Source organism: Rosa rugosa, chromosome 1 (genome assembly GCF_958449725.1).
Source record: "Rosa rugosa chromosome 1, drRosRugo1.1, whole genome shotgun sequence".
NCBI lineage: Eukaryota > Viridiplantae > Streptophyta > Magnoliopsida > Rosales > Rosaceae > Rosa > Rosa rugosa.
Genome location: NC_084820.1, coordinates 41,671,628 through 41,682,470, shown reverse-complemented (window position 1 = coordinate 41,682,470; position 10,843 = coordinate 41,671,628). Strand labels below are relative to the sequence as shown.

General features: G+C 39.0%; 2 protein-coding genes across 2 annotated transcripts; both read right to left on the bottom strand.

The window, feature by feature from the left end:
* Positions 1-344: 344 nt before the first annotated feature.
* On the bottom strand, positions 345-2,754 carry LOC133737710 (uncharacterized). Its single transcript, XM_062165216.1, has 3 exons — positions 2,617-2,754; positions 1,242-2,398; positions 345-842 (listed from the first exon to the last, which is right to left on the bottom strand). The coding sequence occupies exons 2-3, from the start codon at positions 1,740-1,742 to the stop codon at positions 591-593; spliced, it is 753 nt and encodes a 250-aa protein (XP_062021200.1). The 5' UTR covers positions 1,743-2,398; positions 2,617-2,754; the 3' UTR covers positions 345-590.
* A 1,055-nt stretch (positions 2,755-3,809) lies between these two features.
* Positions 3,810-10,450, bottom strand: LOC133724939 (putative disease resistance protein RGA4). Its single transcript, XM_062151860.1, has 9 exons — positions 7,407-10,450; positions 7,128-7,177; positions 6,394-6,487; positions 6,195-6,310; positions 5,625-5,805; positions 5,409-5,492; positions 5,157-5,245; positions 4,621-5,068; positions 3,810-4,361 (listed from the first exon to the last, which is right to left on the bottom strand). The coding sequence occupies exon 1, from the start codon at positions 10,355-10,357 to the stop codon at positions 7,457-7,459; it is 2,901 nt and encodes a 966-aa protein (XP_062007844.1). The 5' UTR covers positions 10,358-10,450; the 3' UTR covers positions 3,810-4,361; positions 4,621-5,068; positions 5,157-5,245; positions 5,409-5,492; positions 5,625-5,805; positions 6,195-6,310; positions 6,394-6,487; positions 7,128-7,177; positions 7,407-7,456.
* Positions 10,451-10,843: the final 393 nt, after the last annotated feature.

The following is a 10,843-nucleotide window of genomic DNA, read 5'->3' as shown; positions in this document are numbered from 1 at the left end:
TCCACATGGTGGTAGATAATGTCCAGTGTTTGCAACTGCACAATTAGGAAAAAATAATGATAAGTACAAGGCTTATAGGGTTTTCAACACAAAAAGATTCAAATGCAAGAACATCATTTACAGCGGCTTTGCACAGATTCATTCGTCTCCTGTTACATTGTAAGCTATCCCACACTTCTCCTGTCTGATTATCAAGACGCACAACAAGGAGGTACCAATGATTGATGTCATGCATTGGTATGAAAATCTGTTGAAAATATGAATGTGAGAATGATGTGCGATCGAGAGAAAAACCAACAATTATTGCTAAACACAAAGAAAAACCTTTCCTTTACCTTCTCGCACTCAGGTATGCCATTCTCAAATCTCTTTACACCCAAACCCTTCAAAACTGCCCTTGCCGAATCTCCACACATGTCTCTGTCATTGTAACTTTTCATCTTCTGACAAAAGTATGTTGTGAAGTAACAACATCTATTGCTTGGGAAGAGTCCTAGAAATAGATAGTCACTAAACAAATTGATAATATCATCTTCAACCCATCTGTTAGGTTTAAGTGACCAAACTGCTTTTCGACTAGTGAAGAAATTTTAACTATCCACAATGGTCTCCTTCTCTTCAGCTGACACATCATAAACAAACCTGAGCACTCCTTTGTCAGCCTCCTCCCGATCTCCCTTGACTTTGAAGTTACCAATCTTCTCTATGTTACTCTTGGTCGTGGGGTTGGCATCAACTTTCTTCATACTTTTCAGTGGGCTGACTACAGATGTTGAGTCAGATAGGCAAATCAAGGAGGTCTTCTTTTTTGGTTGCAAGTCTTCCCCATGTACCTGTAACACCTACGTGAGATAGAAAGTAGTTGCGTGTTAGTAAACAGAATGGGAAAGTAGATGCATTCATTAACAGTGAATAGAGAAGGGATACATTGAAAAGTAACTTTATTAAAACCCACTCATGTCTTATTACAAGGTGCAACAAATGCACTGCACAAACGGAAACACCACAGCAACTATAAAGAAATGCAGTGAATGCATTCCTTTATTGATCAACCACAAAGAAACACAGCAACTATAAAGAAATGCAGTGAATGCATTCCTTTATTGATCAACCACAAAGAAACACAACAACTATAAAGGAATGCACTAAATGCATTCCTTTATTATTGATCAACTAACAAGAAACACAGCACTTCGTTTCTTTCTCCATTCACTACTGCCCACAACTTCATAACTTCATACCTCCTGTTGCTCTCCAGCTTTCTTTTTTGAAACTTTCTTGGGGCTTACTTTTTCTGCTAAGCCATCAGTTTGAAGGTTCTGATTGACATTCACATTTTGTGCAGTCAGAGTGTTCAGCATACTCAAGACTTTGTCCATCTTTCCCATCATATCATCTCTCAGATTGCACATATTATTTTCCAACCCATTCACTTTAGCAGCCAAGTCAGACATTTCTTTCTTAATCACCCCATATGCTTTGGCCTGATCTCCACTACCAACACGATCGCCAACCTTTGCCACAAGAACATTTTCATCCAGCAAACCACCTTGCTTGTTCACCCATTTGAGCAGTTTGCCCGTTTCATGGTCCCCCCAAGCTTCAACTGGGTACAAGGACTTGTCCACAATGGTCTTCCCATGTGAAACACGATCAAAATAGAACAGTTGCAGAAACAGGACACAACCGCTACAATAGGACTGAGAGTTTTTTTGAAACTGACGATGGCCTCCATCAAACATTTGAATGAGTAATCAGCCCAGTTTAAAGAGCTAATCAGGCGAGTGTCCTTCAGGGCCAGCAGCCACTTCTTTGGTATTGTCAGTGAGGCAGATGGGCTAAGGATGGTGCTCATTGTGAACAACACAAACAGGCGCTTGAACTTGTTGTCAACTTCTTCTGTATCCTTCAGGTAGTTCTGCACGTCCCTGAAACTGATCTTCTTATCCTTCCCACACAAGGAGTTTATTATCGCCATCAACTCAGGGTGATCATTAGTGGAACCTTTAAAGTCGACCTCGGACCCAGCATTCTTCAACCCCATCACATTTTCAAAGTCACTTGCATCCATTTCAATCTTCTTTCCGTGCATAGTTATAGTACATGCATTGGGGTCTACGTAGTCCACAAGGACATGCAACATAGAGTGGTGAATTTTCCTTCCTGACATCTTCAACAACACATCAAATCCAATTGCTGAACAGGCTGCCTTTTTCTCATCGCTAAAGTCTGCAACCAAAGACCTGAAGCGGTCTGGAGAGCAACGGGTATCAATCCGAACCAACTCAAGTAACTCTTCCTCAGAAACTGATGACTGACCACATCGATCAGTCACTACATACTGTTCCTTCTCTTCAGCTGGAAGCTCTTTCCATTTTTGAGATATCTCAACTCGAAACTGAAACATAAGCAATTGGTTAAATTAGTAGGAATCCCAGTTAGTATTACATGTAATTGCAAAACGAGCATGTAATTTCATCCAATACTCACATCATGGTTTAGTTTTGGGGGATTGATTTGTTTGTGTTGACTGTTCCTGCACTCAATCTAACAATGTCACATAACTTGAGTCATTCAGTCCAAAATTACCAATTAGATGGAAGTTTGAATACTTACAGGTAGTTCAAAAAGCTCATGGAACGACCGGAGGCTTTCTTCTTCATGATGAGCTTCTTTCGATCCTTCACCTCTTTGGCTTCGGCAGGTGAGGCAGACAACTCTAAATCCTCTGGTGCCTTCTCTTTTCGCTACCGCGTATCATTGGAAGGAGGTTTCTCCGCCTCAACCACCGGTTCATCGGAAGTAGGTTTCGGTGCCTCAATTACCGCTTCATCGGAAGTAGGTTTCAGTTTAGGTACCTCAACCACCGCTTCGGTGCTGTTAACAGAAGCTTTCTTTGCGGACTCCAAAATTGGAGAATTTTGGTTCGAGACCTCAGAGACCGTCGCCGAAGCCGATGCTTTAGAGGCGGCAATTCGAGTACTCTTTCGGGGGCCTCCATCGGAGATCGTTGTGGAGTTGCTCGGTTTAGGGGCCGCCATTCGAGAACTCTTTCGGGCACCTCCATCAGAGTTACTGGAGCTGCTCGGTTTCTCCCTTTTGGGTGCCTTCTTTGTGTAGACCTTCGGCGGCATGTTTGGTCCGAGTGATTTCGGAGATGGAGAAAGAGAGAGAGGAACAAGAGAAGAATGACGGTTAGGGATGAGGGTTAGGGATTTCTGAGGGATTTCGGAGATGGGGGAAGAGAGTGAGAGGAACCAGAGAAGAGGGATTTCTAATAGTGAGAGGAACCAGAGAAGAGGGATTTCTGATTTAGGGTTTAGGAAGAGGATGTGGAGGGATTTCGGATTTGGAGAAAGGGAGAGAGAAACCAGAGATGGAGGACGATCGAGTTGTGAGAGCCTCTTGACGGAGAAGACGATGAAAGGAGTGAGTGGGCTCGACAGTCGAGGCGCTTGGGAAATTCAAATTCTCACAACCGGTGCAACTGGTTGGTACCGGTCACCAAATGGCATCTTTTTTAATGTATCGGTGCGTTAACGCACCGAAGGGGATCCCTTCATTTTTTCCTGAAATACCTCAAACTTTATCAAGTTATTCAGAAGATATGTAAACCAAGCAACTTTAGTAGAAAGTTAAAAGCAATATATTATGGAACTTTAAACTAACTGCAAATCTAAGTTAACAGAACTACAGAAGTCAAAAGTTACCAGTTCGATGTTGCAAATTCAAACCCAACAATATTAGAGGGGAAACTAATTAAAGTATATATGATGCAAAATTTCCAGTACAACTTGGATCAATAAGTAAAGAAAAACCCCTCTTTTCATTTTTTCATGAAATACCTCAAACTTTATTAAGTTATTCAAAAGATGTACAACATAAACAATCAGCCTGGACCTGTGGGTGGTCAACGCAAGGAAATCAATCAGGATGCTCTTCATCCACATCACAAAATCATCTATTTACAAAGCATTTGAAGACCTAATTAGCAAATAATTAATGGTTCACAGGCTGAACCAACGCTGAAATCTTCTGCTTTGATTAATTCCACAGCAAACTACAGACTATGAGATGAGACATAGCCAGCAACTTTGTCTAATTTTACGTCTAATTGAGTGATAGCTGGGTTCAGAATTTCCTCTCTAGGAACATAATAGAAGCCTCAAGAGAACAGATCAGTTTACTCATAAAGGAGTCTGGCACAGCAACTTTGGTTTTTCTGCAGTTTGATGGTTACCACCATAGTGGAGTGAGACTGGCATAAATAGAATTCCCAAACGAAGATGTAGCTTTGCTTTCCAATTTAGTATCACCTCTACTCATGTGTTATGCAATTGATGTATAGGTTTCCAGCACCACTACAAAGGACAGATTTCAAAAATGAACTCAGTGTCTTGCTTAGAAAAGCAGGATAGTTGTTCAATGTTAAACATATTCCCTTTCAAAAGTTTCTCGAGCAAAAGAAATCGAGAACAAAATGTTCAAAGAGGAAAACCAATAATTATTGTAGGTAAGTTTATTTTCAAAGCAATTCTTTTCTTGGTAGCCTGTAGACTTGCAAATTTCTCATCTCCTATTAAACAAGGCAAAAGTTTTACATGTTCGGTCAAGACTTACCATCACCAAGTGAACTTTGGGAATAGAAGAGAAGAGGAGGATCCGGTAAGGACAGCAAGATGAACCACAGAAAGAACAGCTTTCAAATGTCTATGAAGACCATTGCACATTCACTCAGTTCAGTGGAAAGTGCTGGCACGGAAAATTTACTGTCCATGTAAAACAATAGAACATCAGCGACACAGCAATAGGTGGAACCAAGAAGCTTTAATTATTAAATAGTTTCAACTGTCAAAAGAAATGGAAGTAATGTTCTAGCTGAATTTATTAGGAGGGACTCTGACAGATTTAACATCATCAGAAAAATGAGACCAATTGTTCTTACTTTCTAGATGGAATAACAGAACAGTCTTGGGTACTAGCCACAAACAATATCATCACAATCCAGATGATGAATGATGTAAGTATCAATTTCACCACTATTTAGTCGCCTTAAATATTTTCCTGCCTACAAAAGGAGAAAAGGAGAGTGATATAGCTGTAAAAGTATACATGATGAAGGCAAGTTGAACCAGTTTAACCAACAAAAGCACAACCTTGCTAGGTACAAATATATAACAAACGAAACAATCTGCTGTCGAACTTCTTGGCGTGACGGCTCTTGATCACAAACTCCCATAGCTTCCTGAAAGACATTTGATTTAATCCACACACTATAAGATATGCCTCATCTGTTTTACTAGGCAACGACCTTAGTACATTAAACAGACCCAGAAAGTTAAAAGCAATATATATGGAGCTTTGAATTAACTGCAAATCTTCAAGTTTTACATATGTCAAGAGTTTACCTGTTCAATGTTTACAAGCCATTTAGGGTCATCCCCAGTGATTCCATGGAATGGAATTCAGGGACACATCCACTCTTAACTTCTCTTTATACCTCGAAAAGATTAAGTCATTAAGATAATAATGTATGTGCCAAAGTTATAATTGGGCAAACTAGCAAGCAATCGAATAATCAAGCCCCTCCAAAAGATTACAAACGTCAAATAATGAGAATCTACCTGAGATACATGAAGCGAAATGCCTAGCTTTGGTAAGAACCTCATCAATCCATCAATGTGTGCAGAGTTTTCTTGATGGTGCATTCTCATTGTTAGATAAACCTCTGACATAAAATGCTGTTTTGCAGATGGTTCAATTTCTCTAGCTGGCCTACAGTTGAATGATCTTATGATGACATCCCTTGAAATTGATTGGATTGCAATAGAAAAATGCAAATGACTTCAGTTTGACATGGATAAGAATATACTAATATTTGCAATTGATCAAGCATCTACGGTTGAAACTACCAATGTTTGCAATTGCAAAATCTTAAATGTTTATCTCTAAATATCTGTTTTTTGTTTCCTCACTGTCTAACAATGCATAGAGTATTCAAAAGTTATCAATCTTAATATAATATAATAAGCGGCTGTTTATATAGAGTAATATGTATGAAGAAATAGACTTGAATACATCTTCAGAAGATAAGTCACTTGCAATTTCAAATTTAACTCGCAAAATGTACTTCCACACCAATTCTTGCCATAATTACCAACTAAAAAACTAAAATTATGATCTGTGCAGCTTACCAAAGCATATATCCACTCGTCAGCTTGAAAATCCCAATGACATTGTAAATGCTTTTAGATTAAATCTGAGCAGTACAGTACGAGAAAGTGTGAAGAATTCCTCTGTAGTCTATAAGCTGTATTAAAAGAAGACAGTCAGTTCCAAACTACCCAAAGGTGGACAGGAAATTTTATTCAATATAGCACAAAGAGTACTGACGGTTGGGGATCATCTAGCAGTGGACTCCAATCATCAGAACTAAAAGACCTGACCTCCCTATTCCCTCCACGTAAGAGTTTGCTTGCAAGCCTTTCTGCATTTCCATAACCAAATATTATTATTTTCTTGCATTTAACTATCAATCTCATCTCAAGCAATCAACTTAATTTTTTAATAGCTTTTAACAAAAGAGATACTTAACCACTACATACTTGCATAATTTTACTATTCATAGAACCTCCTTTCTGAACTTCGAGTATTTCAAGTGAATGGATGAATAAATTAGATGTTGGAAAAGGAACTATATCATTCAAGTAGCAAAAATACTACCCTCTCACTCCAACAGAACAATTTCATGTTTTCCAGTTTCAATGAATCAGAAATTGGATACCAAAATGCAACAACTAGTATATGCAAGTAAACAAACAATCCCCTTATTTAACCCCCTGCTTTAGTGATGCAAACATATATTGATGGAATTAAGTTTATAGGATATTTGAATCAATTGCTCATTATACGGTCCAAAGCAGATTCTGAAACTTTGAAATCCAAACAATTTGAAAAACCAAATTGCCAAAAATGCAGAAAATTCTACTCAAAACACGATTCAAATACTCTTCCAACACATTCAGAAGACTGGGTTGACGACTAATTCGTAATATTGGATTGATGAAACAAACAAAAAATCATAAATTTCGGAAATTATTTTGGAAAGAAGAAATAGATAAACATACCGGGGACGATGAAAGAGCATTGAGCTTTGCAATTGCACCAGTAAGAATATCTGAGACATTAAATTCCATGTAAGAGATGCAATCATTGAAGGATACGGGGCATCAAATTCATTGAAGGATAATTCGTAATATATTGGATTGATGAAACAAATAAAAAAATCATAAATCAAATAAAAAAAATAGGTTATTATGATTATATTATTGGATATCCCTTGAGAAAAAACCATACGATACGATACGATACATAAAGTTAATGGAAACATTGAATTGAAATCTTACTAGAAGACAAGACCACTCAACAACTCGCCGCCTGAAATCGCCACAGCTTGTCAAATCCGCCTGAAATCAATGTCCAAGTTTGGGACGTGAGAAATCTTGGCCCACTCCTCACTTGTTTTGTCCCGGACTCTATCTTCGAGAATTTCAGAACCGTAGAGGTGCACTAAAGACAGTAGTGGTGTCTTGCGCAGGAAGTCGGGCAGCGTACCAAGTTTCGGGCAATAATGAAATTGCAAGAAAGATAGGGAGGGCATTATGGTAATATTATTCTGAAAATCCCCTCCCACTCCTTCCCACTCTTCCCACTTGAACAAGTTACTGAACCGGAGGCTTTTCAATTTGGGGAATAAAATAAGAGAAGACGAGGAGGAGGAGGAGGATGATTGTAATTCTCTTTCTTCAATTCCCAATAACTCCACTCCCACCTTTTTCACTTTCCCCATCTCAACAAATGCAAGTGTTTCAAGCGACGGCAATCTCCCAAATGGACCCGAAAGCAGCTCACAATTACGGTAGTGTTGAAGCACAAGACTTGTCAGATTATGTAAAGACCAGATCCAATCGGGACACGGAGAAGTAGCCAGCTGGCAGTTCCGGATGGTCAATGATTCCAAATCTCCATGTGGTTGCAGCCCATTCAGTATTTCTCTATCATTTTGGCCCGTCCCTTCTTCTCTCACCCGCTTTTCACATCCATTGTGACATAAGAAGTCTAGATCCAGATGAAGGAGATGTTTCTCACTCAAACATGCCTTTACACCCTCACTCGCATCTTCCACAGACTCCAAGTGTGCAATGTAAAGACTCCCTTCAAGTTGGTTCAAGTTTTTCAAATCTTGCAACTTCAACGTCCCTTCTTTGTCCTCACCCCAATAACCATTTAGATGAAACACATCTAGCTTTTGCAGACCGGTTAACCTCCCTATCCCTTTTGATTTTAGACGACAGGACCCCTCAACATAAAGATGCTTTAACTTGGTTAGCTTTCTCATTGCCTCTTCATCGGGAAATTTGACAAGTTTGAAGCAGCCGACAAGCCGCAAGGTTTGCAGATTGTATAAATCACATAAACTGTCGGGCAATTCCTTCAATTCACGGTTTTGAGACAAGTCCAGATATCTCAAATGTATCAATCCACCAATCTCCTTTGGAACTTCTACAATCGAGTTTTCACTCAAATTCAAAGTCCTAAGGCTTTTTGATTGCGAAATCAACTCTACGCCAATGCTAGTAAGTTTCGATTCAAAAGCTGTGAGAGTGCGCAAACTCTTACAGTTGAGAGAAGAAACAGGAAATGGACCCTCGGGTGCAAACATTAAAGACAAATGACGGACCTCATCACTCGGTAACTCCATTCTCTCATTAGCACCCTTAACCACCATACTAAAGCATTCATCCTTGGTCAAATATTGCACAAAGTCATGCACAATGTCATGCATTTTACAACTGTCAATGTTCCTCTGATAATCTTTCTCAAAATCTTGAAAAAAAGACCGCAATACTAAGTTCTCAAAACACCTTTGACCAACTATTTTATCTTCTTTGGTTCCCCCTTTAACTTTAAGATAATCTTGTGACATCCACAACTCAATCAACTCATCCTTGACAATCTTATGATCTTTAGGAAATGTAGCACAATACAAAAGACAACGTTTGGAAAGTGGTTCTAAATCATAGTAACTTAGTAATAGTGGTTGGAAAACTTGTTGCTCAACCTCCTCAAATTCCCATATCTTACTATTCAAGACATCTTCCCATTGTTGCACTGTTTTCTTATACCGCATTAGACTACCCAAAGTCTTAGCAGCAAGAGGAAAGCCTTTGCACCTTCTCACGATTTCATTACCAATATCTTTGAACTTTTTAGACTCCTTTCTTTCACCATCAAAAAATGCAATGTGATAGAACAATGACCGACAAGTTTCTTCACCCAACTCCTTCAAATGGATTGTGTGGTCAGTAGTTGCTCCTAGTGTACTAGCAACATGCGTTATTCGCGTTGTAACCAAAATTCTACTCCCTGAGCCACCACACCGTAATGTTGTCAAGAAGGGCTCCCACTTTCTATGGTTTGAGTCCCAAACATCGTCTAGGACAAGGAGGAACTTCTTGCCCTCAATAGAGTCAGATATATGTCGAACAAAAGTTTCTAACTCATTTGAATTTGGGACACTTACATTAAGACCCTCAAGGATGGCTTTGGCAACTGCAATTTGTACAAATGGTTCTGAGACACAAACCCATATTCTTGTACGAAAACATTCCTTTACCTTATCATCACTATAGGCTAGTTGGGCAAGAGTTGTTTTTCCAATCCCCCCAAAACCTACAATAGAGATGACAAGAGGCCCCCCCCTTTCTTGACTATTTTCACTCACCAATTGGCTTACTAGTATGTCCTTGTCATGATCTCTACCAAATGTCCCAGATTCATCGACAATTGACAAACTTTTCAATCGTTCAGGTTGCTCAAATTCTATTTCCTTTTTAAGAAACTCAAAAAAAATTTGCCGCTCATGAATCGAAGCTAACTTCTTATTCAACTCTTTTATCCTCACAGCAATGTCATGACGAGAAATTATCCGAGTGACTTGGCCAGTACAAAGACAACGGAAGGGAATAGAGAAACATACCTTCTTCTTAGGTACAATAGCATTGTCACCTTGGTTCTCGATTTGTTGTTTCAAGATTTCAGTGCTCCACTCGTCCACCACATCGTCTACCTCGAACGACACTTCTTTCAGATCATTGAGCCAGCATCTCACGCTGTCTTCCTTCACTTGCCTCCTCTCTGCATCCGCCAGCACAGCTTGGATAGTTTTGAGGTTGAGGGTAAGAGTTGCTACTTCGTTTTTGACATTCATAACAAGTTTCACATGTTGTTCCACATGTTGGAAGGTGAAGGAACCCAACTGCTCTACAAGGAAGGACACAAGTGCTTCTTCAGCCATAGTGGTGTTCGGAAATTGATTGTCAGAGGAAAGAAAAAGAGGGAAATGAGAAAATGGACTTGCTTCAAGTAAGAAGGTTTTCTGGTGTAGCGATATGCTACTCCCCTGAACCGGCTTTATATGATGTGATTTGAAGAATTATTGCAATTTTTTTTTTTTGAAGAATTATTGGTGGAAAAATATCTTCAATCACGACAAATTCCCTGCAATTTCTTTATAGCGACAATTTTTTTTTTTTTCTGGTCAGCTGCATGTGATTTGAAGAATTATTGCAATTTTTTTTTTTGAAGAATTATTGGTGGAAAAATATCTTCAATCACGACAAATTCCCTGCAATTTCTTTATAGCGACAATTTTTTTTTTTTTCTGGTCAGCTGCATGTGATTTGAAGAATTATTGGTGGACAAATATCTTCAATCACGACAAATTCCCTGCAATTTCTTTATAGCCACAGCTTTATGTTTTTTTCTGGTCAAGTACTGGCAT